The sequence below is a fragment of the Pseudophryne corroboree genome, chromosome 2 (genome assembly GCF_028390025.1).
Source record: "Pseudophryne corroboree isolate aPseCor3 chromosome 2, aPseCor3.hap2, whole genome shotgun sequence".
Classification (NCBI taxonomy): Eukaryota; Metazoa; Chordata; class Amphibia; order Anura; family Myobatrachidae; genus Pseudophryne; species Pseudophryne corroboree.
The window spans coordinates 509,819,386-509,839,644 of record NC_086445.1 but is presented as its reverse complement, the minus strand read 5'-3'; the positions used below and the strand labels follow the sequence as shown (position 1 = coordinate 509,839,644).

At 48.8% G+C, this 20,259-nt stretch overlaps 1 protein-coding gene across 6 annotated transcripts in view; it reads right to left on the bottom strand.

Moving 5' to 3' along the window:
• TUBD1 (tubulin delta 1) overlaps positions 1-20,259 on the bottom strand; it is a 113,102-nt gene that overhangs the window by 55,422 nt on the left and 37,421 nt on the right. For 4 of the 6 annotated variants that reach the window (XM_063954040.1, XM_063954038.1, XM_063954042.1 and 1 more), the window contains 3 exons: positions 16,448-16,644; positions 16,218-16,365; positions 15,751-15,967 (listed from right to left, as the gene is read on the bottom strand). In XM_063954040.1, coding sequence (XP_063810110.1) covers positions 15,751-15,967; positions 16,218-16,365; positions 16,448-16,616 — 534 coding nt within the window. In that variant the 5' untranslated portion in view covers positions 16,617-16,644. Of the gene's footprint in view, positions 1-15,750; positions 15,968-16,217; positions 16,368-16,447; positions 16,645-20,259 lie in introns of those variants that run through there. The other 2 variants (XM_063954039.1, XM_063954043.1) reach the window with 2 other exon arrangements.

The following is a 20,259-nucleotide window of genomic DNA, read 5'->3' as shown; positions in this document are numbered from 1 at the left end:
CGCCACTGCTTGCAGGTCCCTCAACCTGGAACAATACCGCTGAAGCTTCTTGTTGAGACGAGAGGTCATCATGTCGATTTGGGGTAAGCCCCAAAGATCTGTTACCTCCTTGAACACCTCCGGATGGAGACCCCACTCCCCTGGATGGAGATCGTGTCTGTTGAGGAAGTCCGCTTCCCAGTTGTCTACTCCTGGAATGAAGATTGCCGACAGCGCCAACGCGTGTTTTTCTGCCCAGAGGATGATTCTTGTTACCTCTGACATTGCAGCTCTGCTCTTCGTTGTGCCCTGTCAGTTTATGTAAGCCGCTGTCGTTACATTGTCAGACTGCACTTGAATGGCCCGATTTTGTAGAAGATGGGCCGCTTGAAGAAGACCGTTGTAGACGGCTCTTAGTTCCAGAATGTTTATCGGCAGGACGGCTTCCAGACTTGACCACTTTCCTTGGAAAGTTTCTTCTTGAGTGACTGCGCCCCAGCCCCGAAGACTTGCATCCGTGGTTAGAAGGATCCAGTCCTGAATCCCGAACCTGCGGCCCTCCAGAAGGTGAGGTAATTGTAGCCACCAGAGGAGTGAAATCCTGGCCTTTGGTGACAGACGTATTCTCTGGTGCATGTGTAGATGGGATCCTGACCACTTGTCCAGGAGATCCAGTTGGAAGGAGCGAGCATGAAACCTGACGTACTGCAGAGCCTCGTAAGAGGCCACCATCTTTCCCAGAAGGCGAATGCACTGATGAACCGACACCCGGGCTGGCATCAGGACATCCTGGACCATTGTTTGTGTCACCAACGCTTTTTCCTCTGGAAGAAGCGCCCTCTGCACTTCCGTGTCGAGGATCATTCCAAGAAAGGACAACCTCCTGGTTGGTTCCAAATGTGATTTTGGAAGATTCAGGATCCAGCCGTGTTCCCTGAGTAGATGGGTCGTGAGAACAATGGACTGTAAGAGCTTCTCCTTGGACGATGCCTTTATCAGCAGATCATCCAGATATGGAATTATGTTCACCCCTTGTCTGCGGAGGAGAACCATCATTTCCGCCATCACCTTGGTGAATACCCTCGTGCTGTGGGGAGGCCGAATGGCAGGGCCTGGAATTGAAAAAAAACAGTGCGAATCAGAGAAAAGCTTGATGCGGCGGCCAAATCAGAATGTGGAAGTACGCATCCTTGATATCCAGGGATACATGAATTCCCCCTCCTCCAGACCTGATATCACCACCCTTAGAGACTCCATTTTGAACTTCAACTCCCTCAGGAAGGGGTTTAGCGATTCTAAGTTCAGAATGGGTCTGACCGAACCATCCAGTTTCGATACCACAAAAAGGTTCGAATAGTAACCTTTGTTTTGCATATGGGGTGGAACTGGTACAATAACCTGTGCCTCCACCAACTTTTGGATGACCTCCTGTAGGGATAGCCCTGTCTGCCAGCAAAGCTGGTAAGCCTGATTTGAAGAATCGGTGAGGAGGGAGATCTTGAAATTCCAGCCTGTACCCCTGGGACACAATATCTTGAACCCAGGGATCCAGGCCGGACGACACCCAGACGTGACTAAAATGTCTGAGTCTCGCCCCCACTGGCCACACTGTCCACCGTCATGCTGAGGACTTTTTGCGTACCTGAAGTAGGTTTCTGTTCCTGTGAACCCACAGCAGCAGGTTTCTTGAATTTGGCCGACCTCCTCGAAGGAAGGTGTTGGACAGCTTGGTCTTTCTTGCTTTGGCAGTCTGAAAGGGCTGTGATTCAGCTGAAAAAAAGGGTTTATTTGTAGCAGGTGCAGCTGAGGGAAGAAAAGGAGACTTACCCACTGTAGCCGTGGAAATCCACACATCCAACGCTTCCCCAAAGAGAGCCTGACAGTGGCGGATTTAGGGGGGGGGGGGCACCAAGGCACGTGCCCCCCCTGTCATTTTTAGTTGATTTTTGTATTTTTATTTTTATTTTGTGCGCAGGCCGCAGCCCTCGCGGTGGCTTGGGGGCGAGGGGCTGCGGGGGCGCCACTGATTTAGTGCAGACTGACATGCGGACGAGCGTCCGCATGTCAGTCTGCGGTCTCGTTTCCTCCGCTGCTGTTAGGAGGGACACGGAGGGCACAGTGCATGCCTCCCTGTGTCCCTCCTGGGTCTCCGGCGGCCGCGGGTCTCATAAAGGAAGTGGCGGCCGCCGGAGACACAGGAGGGACATAGGGAGGCGTGCACTGTGCCCTCCTTGTCCCTCCTAACAGCAGGGGAGCGGCGGCGGCAGAGGAAGCGCGGGGGGGGGGGGGGGACGCACTGAGGGGTCATATCTAGCACTGGGGGGGAATATCTGGCACTGGGGGCATATTTGGCAGGGAGGGGGGGGGGGGAGAGAATATCTGGCACTGGGGACATATCTGGCACTGGGGGGGGGAATATCTGGCACTGGGGGCATATATGGCACTGGGGGGGGGGATATCTGGCACTGGGGGCATATGTGGCACTGGGGGGGGGAATATCTGGCACTGGGGGCATATGTGGCACTGGGGGGGAATATCTGGCACTGGGGCATATGTGGCACTGGGGGCATATATAGCACTGGGAAGGGGATATCTGGCACTGGGGGCATATGTGGCACTGTCGGGGAATATCTGGCACTGGGGGCATATGTGGCACTGGGGGGGTATATGTGTACCTGGCACATGGGGGGGGGGGGGGCTATATTTGGCACTGGGGGCATGTGAGTACCTGACACCGTGGGGGAATATCTGGCACTGGGGACATATGTGGCACTGGGAGCACAGCCCTAGCAACAAGGACTACCTCCTAGCAACGAGCATGACACCCAGTGCATGAAACCCCTGGCAACGAGCATGACACCCAGTGCATGAAACCCCTGGCAACGAGCAGAACACCCAGTGCATGAAAACCCCTGGCACCGTGCATGGAACCAAGAGCATGAAACCCCTGGCAACGAGCATGACACCCAGTGCATGAAACCCCTGACAACGAGCAGGTATTTGAAAAGTAATTAGAAGCCTTACTGTAGGACTTAATGTGTAATGGGCATTACGGTGTGTGGCATAATGTATCACGGACATTGCGGTGTGTGTCATAATGTGTCACAGGCATTACGGTGTATGGTATACTATATCGCTGGCATTGTGATATGTGGTATAATGTCTCAGGGTCATTGCAGTGTGTGGCATAATGTATCACGGACATTGCGGTGTGTGTCATAATGTGTCAGGCATTACGGTGTGTGGTATACTATATCACGGGCATTGTGGTATGTGGTATAATGTCTCAGGGTCATTGCAGTGTGGCATAATATATAACGGGCATTGCGGTGTGTGGCATAGGGTATAACGGGCATTGCGGTATGTGTCACAGGCATTACGGTGTATGGTATACTATATCACGGGCATTGTGGTATAATGTCTCAAGGTCATTGCAGTGTGTGGTATAATGTGTCACAGGCATTGTATGTGCTATAATGCATCGGGCATTGCAGTGTGTGGTATAATGTATCACGGACATTGCAGTGTGTGTCATAATGTGTCACAGACATTGTATGTGCTATAATGTATCAGGGGCAGTGCAGTGTGTAGCATAATGTATAACGGGCATTGCAATTCCTGTCATAATGTGTCACAGGCATTATAGTGTGTGGCATAATGTGTCGGGGGCATTACGGTGTGTGGCATAATGTGTCGGGGGCATTACGGTGTGTGCATACTGTGTCATGTGCATTATTGTGTGTGTGGCATAATGTCTAAGGGCCATTGCAGTATGTGGCATAATGTATACTGGGCATTACTATAAGGAGGAAAAATGACAAATAATGTAAGGGGCATGAATCAGGATTATTTTTCTTTCCTGTAGTGGCCAACGTCTGGGCGTGCAGGTTGCAAAACTGGGGTATAAGGTAGTCTTTTCCTGCAATACCACGCCCATTCCAACGAAGCCACGCCCATTCCAACGAAGCCACGCCCCTTATGGTGCCCCCCCTGTAATTTTTTTCTGGATCCGCCCCTGGAGCCTGACCTGTGTAGGGTAGGGTCTCCACACCTGTGGATTCTGCGTCGGCAGACCACTAGCGCAGCCAAAGTCCCTACGAGCTGAGACAGACATGGAAGATATCCCTGCAGCCATAGAACCCAGGTCTTTCATGGATTCTACCATAAATCCTGCGGAATCCTGAATGTTACGTAAAAACAATTCAACAAAATTTTTATCCATTGTATCCAAATCCTCAAGTAACGTGTCTGACCACTTTACTATAGCTTTGGAAATCCATACACAGGCAATAGTGGGACGTAGTATCGCCATTGAAGCCGTGTATATGGATTTGAGCGTAGTATCAATTTTGCGATCAGCCGGCTCCTCTTATGCGGTAGATCCTGGAACAGGTAAAACCACCTTTTTTGATAGTCTGGATACAGACGCGTCCACTATGGGTGGGTTTTCCCATTTTTTCCTATCCTCCTCAGGGAAGGGGAAAGCATCCAGAACCCTTCTAGGGATCTGGAATTTCTTCTCCGGGTTTTCCCATGCTTTCTCAAATATAGCATTTAATTCTTTGGACGCAGGAAAGGTTAGCGAGGCTTTCTTATTGTCAGTGAAGTAAGCCTCCTCAACCTGCTCAGGTGTTTTATCAGCAATATTCAACACATCTCTAATAGCCTCTATCATCAACTGCACCCCTTTAGCAAGAGATGCGGCCCCCCTGAGCACGTCCCCATCACAGTCTGCTATATCAGAATCGGTATCCGTGTCATTTTGCATAATCTGGTCAAGAGCACGTTTGTGGGAACCTACAGTGGGGAGCCCTGAGGTAATAGAACCGGACCAAACTGCCATAGAGTTCTGTAAAACCTGAGTTGCAGATTCATTCTGTGCAACCCTAGTAGAAATCATAGATTTGATAGAGGATAACCATTCATGCTCCCTTGCTGGTATCTGCGCTAAAACAGTGCAATCCTGATTACATGGAATGGGGTCATTCTGAGAGGACATGTCCTCTGCAGCATATGGCACAGTCCCTGGACATAGCTTAATGACCACAGACACCACACACACACACACACACACACACACAGGGGAGGGCAGACAGAGTTGCATCCCCAAGAATGGCAAGAGAGAGACAGAGATTGGAGCTAACCCACACACAGCGCTTCCAAGGTATAGGGAGACCCCCAACCAGCGCTGACTGTGCACCTTAATAGGTTACATAGTCTGTACACAGCCTCCCCCCCCCCCCCCCCCCCCCCGCCTTCTACTACCCCCTGGTACCGTAAGAGATAGCTGGAATTGAATTGGAGGGACAGCTCTCACTGACAGCGCTTCTGCAGGCAGGAAAATGGCGCTGAACGCTACTGGGTCCGCTCTGAGGAGAAGCTCCGCCCCCTTAATGGCGCTGTCTTCCCGCTCTTCTGGAGATTATACTGGCCTGAGGAATTATGCTGGCAGCGATCCTGGGACCCTGACAGGCTTGGAGGTCAGTGTAGGCGCTGGGCTCAGGGCGCCCCTCACAAAGCCGCACTATGTACCGCTGAGCCCCGGGTCAGTACTGTACCGATCTTCTGGCTCTGTAAGGGGGTGGCGGCATGCTACCGGGGTGAGCGATCCCCTGTGGCGGGGAACGTTCGATCCCCTCAGGAGCTCAGTGTCCTGTCAGCGGAGATAGTGGCTCAGACCCCGCAGGGCGGACACTACTCCTCCCCTTAGTCCCACGAAGCAGGGAGGCTGTTTGCCAGCAGCCTCCCTGTAAAATAATAAACTCTAAAAAACAACTTTACTAGAGAAACTCTGGAGAGCTCCCCTAGCTGTGACCGGCTCCTCCGGAAACATTTTCTAAACTGAGTCTGGTAGGAGGGGCATAGAGGGAGAAGCCAGCCCACACTCTCAAACTCTTAAAATGCCAATGGCTCCTAGTGGACCCGTCTATACCCCATGGTACTAATGTGGACCCCAGCATCCTCTAGGACATAAGAGAAATAATGAATAAAAGTTACATTTTAAATATATGAAAATTACATTGTGCACCACATACTGGATATTTATTTTCTTCTCTTAGTCATTTGTTGCCACATGGAAAGAGCCTACTCAGCCTGTGCTACCCAAAGCGTAGGGTGGAGTCCGCTGGAGGTCGGGTAGCAGAAGCAGGGATGCAGGTTGGCCGTCAGACAGATCTTTTCCTCCCTCAAAGTCCTAAGGGTAACCAGTAGCAGAAGCAGGTGGAAGCTGGCGTGATGGTAGCCTTTCAACACAGAAAAATGAGTACATGGCAAGATAGAGGTCACGGCCCAGTCCCAGTGCTCTGCCTCCTGAGCATGACCCACAGAGACACACAGTCCTCCATTGGGTGCGAGGTGGTGTGGGCTGCTGCGCAGGTCCCAGATCCCCATAGGTGATAACTGGTACTGTTCAGGTCATCCCACCTAACTTGGACGTGTCAGGTCTGTGAAGGTCTCAGCTAAATAAGAATTTACTCACCGGTAATTCTATTTCTCGTAGTCCGTAGTGGATGCTGGGTACTCCGTAAGGACCATGGGGAATAGACGGGCTCCGCAGGAGACTGGGCACTCTTTAAAGAAAGATTAAGTACTACATCTGGTGTGCACTGGCTCCTCCCTCTATGCCCCTCCTCCAGACCTCAGTTAGGGAAACTGTGCCCGGAAGAGCTGACATTACTAGGAAAGGATTTGGAATCCAGGGTAAGACTCATACCAGCCACACCAATCACACCGTACAACTTGTGATACTATACCCAGTTAACAGTATGAACAACAGCTGAGCCCCATTAAACAGATGGCTCAGAACAATAACCCTATAGTTAAGCAATAACTATATACAAGTACTGCAGAAGTCCGCACTTGGGACGGGCTCCCAGCATCCACTACGGACTACGAGAAATAGAATTACCGGTGAGTAAATTCTTATTTTCTCTGACGTCCTAGTGGATGCTGGGTACTCCGTAAGGACCATGGGGATTTATACCAAAGCTCCCAAACAGGCGGGAGAGTGCAGATGACTCTGCAGCACCGAATGAGCAAACTCAAGGTCCTCCTCAGCCAGGGTATCAAACTTGTAGAATTTTGCAAACGTGTTTGATCCCGACCAGGTAGCAGCTCGGCAAAGTTGTAAAGCCGAGACCCCTCGGGCAGCCGCCCAAGAAGAGCCCACCTTCCTCATGGAATGGGCTTTGACTGATTTAGGATGCGGCAGTCCAGCCGCAGAATGTGCAAGCTGAATCGTGCTACAGATCCAGCGAGCAATAGTCTGCTTAGAAGCAGGAGCACCCAGCTTGTTGGGTGCATGCAGGATAAACAGCAAGTCAGTTTTTCTGACTCTAGCCGTCCTGGAAACATAGATTTTCAGGGCCCGGACTACGTCCAGCAACTTGGAAGCCTCCAAGTCCCGAGTAGCCGCAGGCACCACAATAGGTTGGTTCAAATGAAACGCTGACACCACCTTAGGGAGAAATTGGGGACGAGTCCTCAATTCTGCCCTGTCCATATGGAAGATCAGATAGGGGCTCTTACATGACAAAGCCGCCAATTCTGACAGACGCCTAGCCGAAGCCAAGGCCAAAAGCATGACCACTTTCCACGTGAGATATTTCAACTCCACGGTCTGAAGTGGCTCAAACCAATGTGATTTTAGGAAATCCAACACAACGTTGAGATCCCAAGGTGCCACTGGAGGCACAAAAGGGGGCAGAATATGCAGCACTCCCTTAACAAACGTCTGAACTTCAGGCTGTGAAGCCAGTTCTTTTTGAAAGAAAATAGACAGGGCCGAAATCTGGACTTTTATGGATCCCAATTTTAGGCCCATAGTCACTCCTGACTGTAGGAAGTGCAGAAATCGACCCAGCTGAAATTCCTCTGTTGGGGCCTTCATAGCCTCACACCAAGCAACATATTTTCGCCATATGCGGTGATAATGTTTTGCTGTCACATCCTTCCTAGCTTTTATCAGCGTAGGAATGACTTCAACCGGAATGCCCTTTTCCATCAGGATCCGGCGTTCAACCGCCATGCCGTCAAACGCAGCCGCGGTAAGTCTTGGAACAGACAGGGCCCCGGCTGTAGCAGGACCTGTCGGAGCGGCAGAGGCCAAGGGTCCTCCGAGATCATTTCTTGTAGTTCCGGGTACCAAGTTCTTCTTGGCCAATCCGGAACGATGAGTATAGTTCTTACTTCTCTCTTTCTTATTATCCTCAGTACCTTTGGTATGAGAGGAAGAGGAGGGAACACATAAACCGACTGGTACACCCACAGTGTCACTAGAGCGTCCACAGCTATCGCCTGAGGGTTCCTTGACCTGGCGCAATATCTTTTTAGCTTTTTGTTGAGGCGGGACGCCATCATGTCAACCTGTGGCCTTTCCCAACGATTTACAATCAGCTGGAAGACTTCTGGATGAAGTCCCCACTCTCCCGGGTGGAGGTCGTGCCTGCTGAGGAAGTCTGCTTCCCAGTTGTCCACTCCCGGAATGAACACTGCTGACAGTGCTATCACGTGATTTTCCGCCCATCGGAGAATCCTTGTGGCTTCTGCCAACGCCATCCTGCTTCTTGTGCCGCCCTGTCGGTTTATATGGGCGACCGCCGTGATGTTGTCTGACTGAATCAGCACCGGCTGGTTTTGAAGCAGGGGTTTTGCTTGACTTAGGGCATTGTAAATGGCCCTTAGTTCCAGAATATTTATGTGTAGGGAAGTCTCCTGACTCGACCATTGTCCTTGGAAGTTTCTTCCCTGAGTGACTGCCCCCCAAACTCGGAGGCTTGCATCCGTGGTCACCAGGACCCAGTCCTGTATGCCGAATCTGCAGCCCTCGAGAAGATGAGCACTCTGCAGCCACCACAGCAGAGACACCCTGGCCCTCTGGGACAGGGTGATCAGCCGATGCATCTGAAGATGCGATCCGGACCACTTGTCTAACAGATCCCACTGAAAGATCCTTGCATGGAACCTGCCGAAGGGAATTGCTTCGTAAGAAGCTACCATCTTTCCCAGGACTCGCGTGCAGTGATGCACCGACACCTGTTTTGGTTTCAGGAGGTCTCTGACCAGAGATGACAACTCCTTGGCCTTCTCCTCCGGGAGAAACACCTTCTTCTGTTCTGTGTCCAGAATCATACCCAAGAACAGCAGACGCGTCGTAGGAACCAGCTGCGACTTTGGGATATTCAGAATCCAGCAGTGCTGTTGCAGCACTTCCTGAGATAGTGCTACTCCGACCAACAACTGCTCCATTGACCTCGCCTTTATAAGGAGATCGTCCAAGTACGGGATAATTATAACTCCCTTCTTTCGAAGGAGTATCATCATTTCGGCCATTACCTTGGTAAACACCCTCGGTGCCGTGGACAGACCAAACGGCAACGTCTGGAATTGGTAATGGCAGTCCTGTACCACAAATCGGAGGTACTCCTGGTGAGGTGGGTAAATGGGGACATGTAGGTAAGCATCCTTGATGTCCAGTGATACCATATAATCCCCCTCTTCCAGGCTTGCAATAACCGCCCTGAGCGATTCCATTTTGAACTTGAACTTCCTTATATAAGTGTTCAAGGATTTCAAATTTAGAATGGGTCTCACCGAACCGTCTGGTTTCGGTACCACAAACATTGTGGAATAGTAACCCCGTCCCTGTTGAAGGAGGGGAACTTTGATTATCACCTGCTGGAGGTACAGCTTGTGAATTGCCGCCAGTACTACCTCCCTGTCCTTGGGAGTAGCTGGCAAGGCTGATTTGAGGTAACGGCGAGGGGGAGACGTCTCGAACTCCAGCTTGTATCCCTGAGATACCACTTGTAGAACCCAGAGATCCACCTGTGAGCGAACCCACTGGTCGCTGAAGTTCCGGAGACGGGCCCCCACCGCACCTGGCTCCACCTGTGGAGCCCCAGCGTCATGCGGTGGACTTATTGGAAGCAGGGGAGGATTTTTGTTCCTGGGAACTGGCTGTCTGGTGCAGCTTTTTCCCTCTACCCCTGCCTCTGGGCAGAAAGGACGCGCCTCTAACCCGCTTGCCTTTCTGAGGCCAAAAGGACTGTACTTGATAATACGGTGCTTTCTTAGGCTGTGAGGGAACCTGAGGTAAAAAAGTCAACTTCCCAGCTGTTGCTGTGGATACGAGGTCCGAGAGACCGTCCCCAAACAATTGCTCACCCTTATAAGGCAAAACTTCCATGTGCCTTTTAGAATCAGCATCACCTGTCCACTGCCGAGTCCATAATACTCTCCTGGCAGAAATGGACATTGCATTAATTCTAGATGCCAGCCAGCAAATGTCCCTCTGTGCATCCCTCATACATAAGACTACGTCTTTAATATACTCTATGGTTAGCAAAATAGTGTCCCTGTCAAGGGAATCAATGTTATCAGACAGGGAATCAGACCATGCTGCTGCAGCACTACACATCCATGCTAAAGCAATAGCAGGTCTCAGTATAGTACCTGAGTGTGTATACACAGACTTCAGGATAGCCTCCTGCTTTCTATCTGCAGGCTCCATTAAGGCGGCCGTATCCTGAGACGGCAGTGCCACCTTTTTTGATAAGCGTGTGAGCGCCTTGTCCACCTTAGGGGATGTTTCCCAGCGTAACCTATCCGTTGGCGGGAAAGGGTACGCCATTAGTAACCGCTTAGAAATCACTAGTTTCTTATCTGGGGAACCCCACGCTTCTTCACACAATTCATTTAACTCATCAGATGGGGGAAAAGTCACTGGCTGCTTTTTCTCCCCAAACATAATACCCTTTTTAGTGGTAACCGGGTTAATGTCAGAAATGTGCAACACATTTTTAATTGCCGTAATCATGCATCGGATGGCCCTTGTGGATTGTACATTTGTCTCATCCTCGTCGACACTGGAGTCAGACTCCGTGTCGACATCTGTCTGCCATCTGAGGTAGCGGGCGTTTTTGAGCCCCTGATGGCCTCTGAGATGCCTGGGCAGGCGCGGGCTGAGATGCCGGCTGTCCCAAAGCTGCGTCATCGAACCTTTTATGCAAGGAGTTGACACTGTTGGTTAATACCTTCCACATATCCATCCACTCTGGTGTCGGCCCCGCAGGGGGCGACATCACACTTATCGGCACCTGCTCCGCCTCCACGTAAGCGTCCTCATCAAACATGTCGACACAGCCGTACCGACACACCGCACACACACACAGGGAATGCTCTGACTGAGGACAGGACCCCACAAAGTCCTTTGGGGAGACAGAGAGAGAGTATGCCAGCACACACCAGAGCGCTATATAACAGAGGGATTTACACTATACACAAAGTGAATTTTCCCCCAATAGCTGCTTATATCACAATTTGCGCCTAAATTTATGTGCCCCCCCTCTCTTTTTTACCTTTTCTGTAGTGTATACTGCAGGGGAGAGCCTGGGGAGCGTCCTTCCAGCGGAGCTGTGAAGAGAAAATGGCGCTGGCTGTGCTGAGGAAGATAGCCCCGCCCCTTCAGCGGCGGGCTTCTCCCGCTTTTTTAATAATAATTATGGCGGGGGATTTGGCACATATACAGTTTAGAACTGTATTATGTGCATTTTGCCACTTAAGGTATACTAATTGCAGCCCAGGGCGCCCCCCCCTCAAGCCCTGCACCCACCAGTGACCGGAGCGTGTGGTGTGCTGTGGGAGCAATGGCGCACAGCTGCAGTGCTGTGCGCTACCTTATTGAAGACCGGAGTCTTCAGCCGCCGATTTTCTCCGGAATCTTCCGTTTTCTGGCTCTGCAAGGGGGACGGCGGCGCGGCTCCGGGAACGGACGATCGAGGTCGGGCCCTGTGTTCGATCCCTCTGGAGCTAATGGTGTCCAGTAGCCTTAGAAGCACAAGCTAGCTGCAAGCAGGTAGGTTTGCTTCTCTCCCCTAAGTCCCACGTAACAGTGAGTCTGTTGCCAGCAGATCTCACTGAAAATAAAAAAACGTAACAAATACTTTCTTTTTAGTGAACTCAGGAGAGCCCACTAAGTGCATCCAGCTCTGGCCGGGCACAGATTCTAACTGAGGTCTGGAGGAGGGGCATAGAGGGAGGAGCCAGTGCACACCAGATGTAGTACCTAATCTTTCTTTAAAGAGTGCCCAGTCTCCTGCGGAGCCCGTCTATTCCCCATGGTCCTTACGGAGTACCCAGCATCCACTAGGACGTCAGAGAAATCCTCAGGAATGAAGGATATGATATGATTGTGGAGTCAAGTATGGGACCAGTTGGAAATGCTTACTGGATGGCTGCCAATCTTACAGCAGCCACCTATCTCAGAGGGTCGTCCTGCAACCCCATGGCTCCATCACCACTGTGTCCTGATCACTGCTGGCTACAGTGATCAGGCAGTCTATCGGCATCCCATCCTGCCAAGTCTGTAGCACTGCAGCCGCGGCTCTGCCTCCAGTGTTCAGATCACTGTTGGCCACAGTGATCGGGCAGTAAAGTATCACCATACACAGCGGTCCCTCTCCGAGGGACCACCGCAGAAGTCATGGACAATCCTCAGGAACACCCAGCCACTGCTGATGACTTCTCTTGCAGGATTGTGAAGTACACATATCTCTATCTATCTATATATGTGATATAGATATACAGCCTTCCGGCGCTCTGCCCAGCTGCCCGACACATGGAGACAAGGGCTGGGCGAGCAGCTATACCTCCCGGCGCTCTGTTCAGCCGCCCGGCATACAGAGAAACTGGGGCTTGCTGCGAGGGCATACACCTGTAAGAAGTGACCACACACCCTTGTCGCTCGCCCAGTACGAAGGCTTCTTGTAAATAAATATCCAAATTACAAGGCCAAATACAACTGATGTAATCCTTACTATTATTAAAATTACTTATATAGTGCTGGCATATACAGTTACGCTTTACAACTGCGTTCCTTGAGTTGCTTTTAACATTACAAGAAACTCGGAATTGCCGATCGTTTTGCACTGGTTAAATGAAAAAGGACTTGGGTGTAATTATTTCCAACTACTGGAAGGCAAGTAGTATGTAAGATACTACTTAACCTTGGCTGACACGCACTTCCACTTCTGACTTTACATGTGAAACACTTTGTAAAAGATGGAGCCTACTTCATACATCTGCGTGTTTGTATATAAATGCAGATCTCCGTCAGTATTCAGTGTAGAGTACACCGCCAATGTACATGCACTTGTGATGGTAGCATTCATGTTGCAGTGTTAAAGCAGGCATGTCCAAACTGCGGCCCTCCAGCTGTTGTGAAACTACATATCCCAGCATGCCCTGACACAGTTCTGCTGTCGGAGAATGCTAAAGCTGTGTCAGGCAGGGCCGGCGCTACCATTAGGCAGCTTTAGGCAGCTGCCTATGGGCGGCAGCCACTAGAGGGCAGCATGCTCTTCCTGAATCAGTTTTAGTGCTGTTAAATGGCAGCGGTGTGACCCTGTGCTACCAGCAGTAGCGGATCTAGCGCCGGTGCAAGCAGTGCATTGCACCGAGGCACGACGCTGTGAAGGGGCCCACAGCTGCCGGCATTACAATGAGTCACACTGACTCATTATATGCCGCAGCTAGCCAGCCACCCGCCGCCAGTCCGTGTCTCCCCCTGTATTAACTTTTGCTGCTGCAGTTAGGACCCGGCCAGAGGAGGAGAGGCCGCTCTCCCCTCTCCGCTCCCCTTTCCTCCGACTCCGTCTTCTGCCGTATTATGTATGAACGGTGTGGCGATTGGTGTCCCCGCTGCGTGTGATCAGGCTCCCCGTCCGTTCCTCCGTCCACCATAATACATGTGGCAGCAGGAGCAGGGGATGTTTAAGCGATGGTGACATCAGATCCCCAGCGCACAACGACTGAGGTAGTCCTTGTGCGCTGGGGATCTGATGTCACCATCTCTTAACCATCCCCGGCGCCGCGGCCACATGTATTAGGGTGGACGGAGGAACGGACGGGGAGCCTGATCACAAGCAGCAGGGACACTAATCGCCACACCGGCACCTACAATCGCTCTGCAGACAGCGGCCTGGGCACCACAGGGGGCTCCATGGTGTACGTAGCTCAATGCACGGCACTGACAGCTTCCTCAGTGCTGACTCTGTGGCCGGCCAGCCCGCCCACCAGCTCGCCACAGCACTTTGCAGGAATTGGGCAGCAGCATAAGCCCATGGGTGATGGGACAGCAGTGGTAGTGCCTCTGGGTGCTGTTGTGCAGCCCATGTATGTCCCATCCTATCTGTTGCACCAAATGCCCAGGGCCACCCAGTATACCTGTTGATGGTGAGGATGACAGGTATGAAGCGTTTTACATTTGTCTAAATGCTATAAGTGCACCTTGTTTCCAAGAACATGAGCAAAGTTTCTGTTTATAGTATGACACACCTGAACAGCGGGTTTTATAGTGTTGAAAGTGGAGTTGTTAAATATTGTGATATTATCTACAGTTCCATTTTAATATTATCTACCTGTTCCCATCTATTTAATGTACTCAGTAATACATAGCGGGGTATTCAATTACCCCGACTTGCTGTTGGGTGAGATGTATCTAATTAGCCCCGATAAACCTGCGCATGCCGCGGCTTATCAGGGATTCTGCTTCACCTGCCGGGAGGCGAAGCAAAATCCCAGATAACAGCCCAGTGTTCATTCGAAAACGGGGTTATTTCACCTGAAAACACATAGGTTTCACTGAACTTGTGTGTTTACGGGTGTAACTGCAACTTTTACTGGCCGAGCTAATCAAATAGCCCGACCGCAACACCCGAAGAAACATCAGGGGTTTTTACTCCCGATGTCTCTTCGGGGGAAATTGAATATCCCTCATTGGGGGAGATTCAAATGCGTGAAAAGTCGGTTAGGTGTCTGTGTTTTCCTGTCTATTAGATAGGAAAAAACAGACTCCCAAATGACTTTTCAAACATTTGAATCTCCCCCATAGTGTCCTGTGCAATAACACATGAAAGTAGTGAATATGTATACATGTTTCTGTTCTTTGCTTAATGCTTACTGTAAAATATATTTCTGATTTTAGATATGTTTGTCCTATGTCACCGTGAATCTGCCAAGAACCTTCATTCATGTCCTCCTCCCACTCCCTTCCCAAACACTCATTTTTTTTTTCTATAAAAATGTACAATATATCACAAGTATGATGAGCAGGCAGGCAGCGGGCATTGGCGACATCGGAGTGAGATGCAAATTAGTGGCGGAGGGCTGGGTTAGTTGATTGTGGGCGAGTTTATAAGCCATTGGCGGTGGCAGCGGGCATCGGCTCAGGGGCAGTAGCGGGCATTGGTTCGGCGGCAGTAGGGGGTCATCGACAGGATTCGGTGGGCATTACGGCTGTAGTGCCTCACCAGCCACTGACCTCACCGCACGCCACTGGACAAAGGCCTCGAAGACACAAGGGACACAGCAGGATACAACACTCATCAAATTTACCAATCAAATTTAATCTGTCCTACTTTTCCAACTGCACACAAATACTCACCCTGACCACATAAACATTAACAAATAAAGACATGGTGAAAGATGGATGAATACATAAATGACAAACAAATGTGCATTCAAATATAAATTCTCACAAAGTTGAAATCAAGGGGCAAAAAAAAGAAGAAGAGCACAACTAAAATTATGAGCTAGAAACCAAAAGTAATTAAGTGGGATAAGTTCCTGGACCCAAATTAGCCTAAATTAATTAAAACAAAACAAAACAAAACAAAACACTGATCTCTTACTCAGTAGAAGTTTAAAGAGCACTGTTAAAAGAGCTCATGGTCAGAAAAGTAATATCAATGAGTAAAATCGTCACTTATTTACCTCTCCTGTTCCGTAGGGCCAAATGACTTCATTGAGTAATAGAGAATTTGGATAGGCATCACGCAAACATCTTGTAATGAAAGTCCCCATGCCAGAGCCAGTGCCACCAGCCATGCTCATTATGGTGAAAAAACCACCCAGTCGATCACATTTTTCTACTTGCTTTCTTACTAAATCCATGACATGCTCCTGGTGTTTTGGGCCGTGTACACAATACCTATATTGAATTAGAAACACAAAAGTGTTAGCCATTACTATAGCACAAAAAATCCAGATAATGCAGAAAATGTTATTTTGTTCTAGATCTTGCATGAGTAGCCTCATATAGCAATTTGTAAAACTTCTGTTTAATCCTTTGTATACATTTAAGGCTAAAAACAATCATTTTTACATACAGACAAATTGAGACACAGAAATAACATTTACAGGTTATAAAAAGCATAAAATGTTGTAAATATATAGCATACCCGTTTGCCCAGTTGTTCCCTGACCCCTGTTTCTGAGAAAACTGTGACTTGTTATTATATGACCATTTACCAGAACGGGTTGCCAAGGATAAGGTCTGAGAAATGACTTTGGGCTCCATGTCAAGTAGCAATGCCCGGCTTACAAAGTCTGTAAAACAAAAATAAGCAAAGTGACACTTTTGTAAAAGCAGGATGACGATTGTTCCTAGAATGCTCAGAAGTAAACATACCTCCAGATTCAGTCTCATCAAAGAACCGATCTTTAGAAACCGTCTGATAATGGTCATTTTCCTTCCTGGAGCATAGTCCATTGCTGTGGAAATCACTACAAATGGCATCAAACAACTCATAGCCAATTTGATTACCGCACTGCCCTAGTTGCAGTGTAACGAGCGACATGTTAGGCTATTACTTCTGGTTTTACCTGCTGAGAAAAAGGAAAATAGGATTTTAATACCTACCGGTAAATCCTTTTCTCTTAGTCCGTAGAGGATGCTGGGGACACTTCATAGACCATGGGGTATAGACGGGATCCGCAGGAGACATGGGCACTCTAATACTTTTACTGGGTGTGAACTGGCTCCTCCCTCTATGCCCCTCCTCCAGACCTCAGTTATAGGAACTGTGCCCAGGGAGACGGACATTTCGGGTAAAAGGATTTATATAATTTTAAAACTAAGGGAGAGATACACACCAGCTCCCACCACAAACACGCCGTACAACATGGCATTTGTAACCAAACCCAGTCAACAGCATGAACAAAAAAACAGCAACAGAGTGATTATAACTAAACACAACCATTGTGTAACACAAGCAAAACCTACAACCACTACTGCAGATAGAGTCCGCACAGGGACAGGCGCCCAGCATCCTCTACGGACTAAGAGAAAAGGATTTACCGGTAGGTATTAAAAGCCTATTTTCTCATACGTCCTAGAGGATGCTGGGGACACTTCATAGACCATGGGGTTTATAACAAAGCTTCAGATCGGGCAGGAGAGTGCGGATGACTCTGCAGCACCGATTGACCAAACAAGAGGTCCTCATCAGCCAGGGTATCAAACTTGTAGAACTTTGCAAAAGTGTTTGAACCCAACCAAGTAGCCGCTCGGCAAAGCTGTAATGCCGAGACCCCACGGGCAGCCGCCCAAGATAAGCCCACCTTCCTGGTAGAATGGGCCTTAACCGATTTCGGTAACGGCAATCCAGCGCGCAATAGTCTGCTTGGAAGCAGGCGTCCCAATCTTATTGGGAGCATATAGGACAAACAGAGCCTCCGTTTTCCTAATCTGAGCCGTTCTGGCTACATAGATTTTCAAAACCCTGACCACATCTAGAGACTTTGAGTCCACAAAGGCGCCAGTAGCCACTGGCACCACAATAGGTTGGTTTATGTGAAAAGCCGAAACCACCTTAGGCAGAAACTGCTGCCGAGTTCTCAACTCCGCTCTATCTTCATGGAAGATCAAATAGGGGCTCTTGTGAGACAAGGCCGCTAACTCAGACACGCACCTTGCGGACGCCAAGGCCAACAACATGACCACTTTCCAAGTGAGGAATTTTAACTAAACCTTCCGTAAAGGTTCAAACCAAGGAGATTGCAGAAACCGTAACACCACGTTGAGATCCCACGGTGCCACCGGAGGCACAAAAGGAGGCTGGATATGCAGCACCCCCCTTCATGAAAGTCTGAACCTCAGGAAGGGAGGCCAATTCCTTTTGAAAGACTATTGATAAGGCTGAAATTTGTACCTTAATGGAGCCTAGCTTAAGGCCCGCATCCACACCAGCTTGTAGAAAATGGAGAAAACGGCCCAGCTGAAATTCCTCCGTAGGGGCCTTCTTGGATTCACACCAAGACACATATTTTCTCCAAATACGGTGGTAATGCTTCGCCGTTACTTCTTTTCTAGCCTGAAGTAGAGTGGGGATAACTTCACTGGGAATCCCCTTCCTGGCTAGAATATGGCGTTCAACCGCCATGCCGTCAAACGCAGCCGCGGTAAGTCCTGGAACACGCACAGACCTTGCTGTAACAGGTCCTCTCGTAGAGGAAGAGGCCACGGATCTCCTATGAGCAACTCCTGAAGATCCGGATACCAGGCCCTCTTCTTCACCAGCGCCTGCCCCGTTTAGAGCGGAGCAATCCACCTCTTACTCTCCGTTGATTTCTCCTAATTAGGAGTATTCATATCAATTAGTGACCGGAAAGAGAGGAGAATACAGAGGAATAGTGTGATACCATAAAAACAAATATTTAATAACATCAACCTTCTAAAAAACACATGATATAGATATTCCAATATGGAAAATGCTGGTATAATGACACAACATGTGTCACAATGGACAAAGACATTCACTGGAAAGAATCCACCCTCATGAGAAAACAGAAGCAATGGCTGATTACCGATTCCTAGTGAACTGATTTGCATCAGTTCTAAAGCGCATGTGAATCCAGATGATTTCTCCCAGCTGCAGCAAGGGGATCTCCTGGTCTCAGTTTTTTCCAGGCGTAGGCTCAGTCCATAAACATCAGTATCAGCATGTGGGGGGTATTTACAAGCAGGATACCCACGCGTTTCGACCCGCCTCGGGTCTTTCTCAAGGTCTGCTTCCAAAACGGAATATCTCACTGGCACCAATAGCCCCGTTTTTATCTCCACCCTCCGAATCCTATTGGTCCCAGCACGGCTGATCCCTATACATTAATCACCTAAATGTCCATGATCCTTGCGTGCTGAGACCAGTTCTTCCTCTACGTGTGTTGTTACGAAGGCAACTCTAATCGCCACATCTCTCTAGCGGTCACGTGACCGAAGTCACATGATCATTGGTTTCCGTCACCGTACCTCAATGTGGACGTGGGATGTTTGTTCTCGTAACGTGTAGCCGCTATCAGCGGGACTTCTCTTCACTACTGTGAGTGACAGTTTCAAAAGTAAGTGGGAAACCATACTGAGAGACTGTTCATTCAATCTAATGACTCTCATCATTCAGGATAGAAGAGAAGAAATGGGTAAATTAGAAGAAGAGATCAAAACCTATAGAAAGTGGACTATACCCTTTGTAGATACAAAAGAATATAAAGATTTGAAAAAAGGGTAGAAACTAATATTAGAAAAAATTAAAAAATCATAGTGGATCGTAAGATAAAGAAATTCAATAGAGATAAAATCCAGTCAAAAGAAATTGAAAATGAAGAGAGTAGGGAAGAAAATGCTAATAGAGGGGACATTTTACAGATCCCCACATTAAAGAAGAAACAACTAGTCAAAAAGAAACCCACCACATTAGAATATGGGAGAGGAGGGGGAGAAGGCCATGGAAAAAAGAATAAGACACCACAATGGAGGTATAGAGAAAGGACACCGCCATATGTGGAAGGAAATCGCAGTACAGTAGATAATTATGCAAGTAGAAGAGAAGATAAATACAATCTGACATTCCATAAAAAAGAACCCTATTCACAATGGAAACAGAGAAATATGAATGATAGAGGTAGATTTGTACAAGAGACCCCTAAACAAGAAATAGGGATACGGAATAGATTCCGTACATTACAAAATGAGGAAAATCAGGTCCGTTCTCCTTTTTTAGAGAGGAGCAGGGACAGAAACTGGTACAGATAACAACCAATAGGAAACGGGGTAAAAGGGGAGGTGGCCCAAAGAGAAGTATAAAAGATCACTTGCGGAGAAAAATATATAAGAAGAAAAAGAGAACAAATACTAGAAGGGAAAAGGGTGAAAAAGAGAAGGAGGAAGTGTTGGAGAAAGGTAAAGTGAAAATCTTTAACCTGAGCTCCCACCTCCTCACAAAAGGAGAGATTGCTGTGCTAGAGAGGGGCTTAAAATTTGCCCCTTCTAACACTATAAACAAATTCTCCACCTTTGTCGATTTGCAAAAATACATCAGAAAGTTGACCGTTAAGAAATGTTTTCTGAGCAAGGAAACAGGCACACCTGAAATAACAGAGCAGGTAGACTCAACTCCCTTTAAGCCCAAGTCAATTTTTTATCCCTCACATGGAAAGGGCAATTTT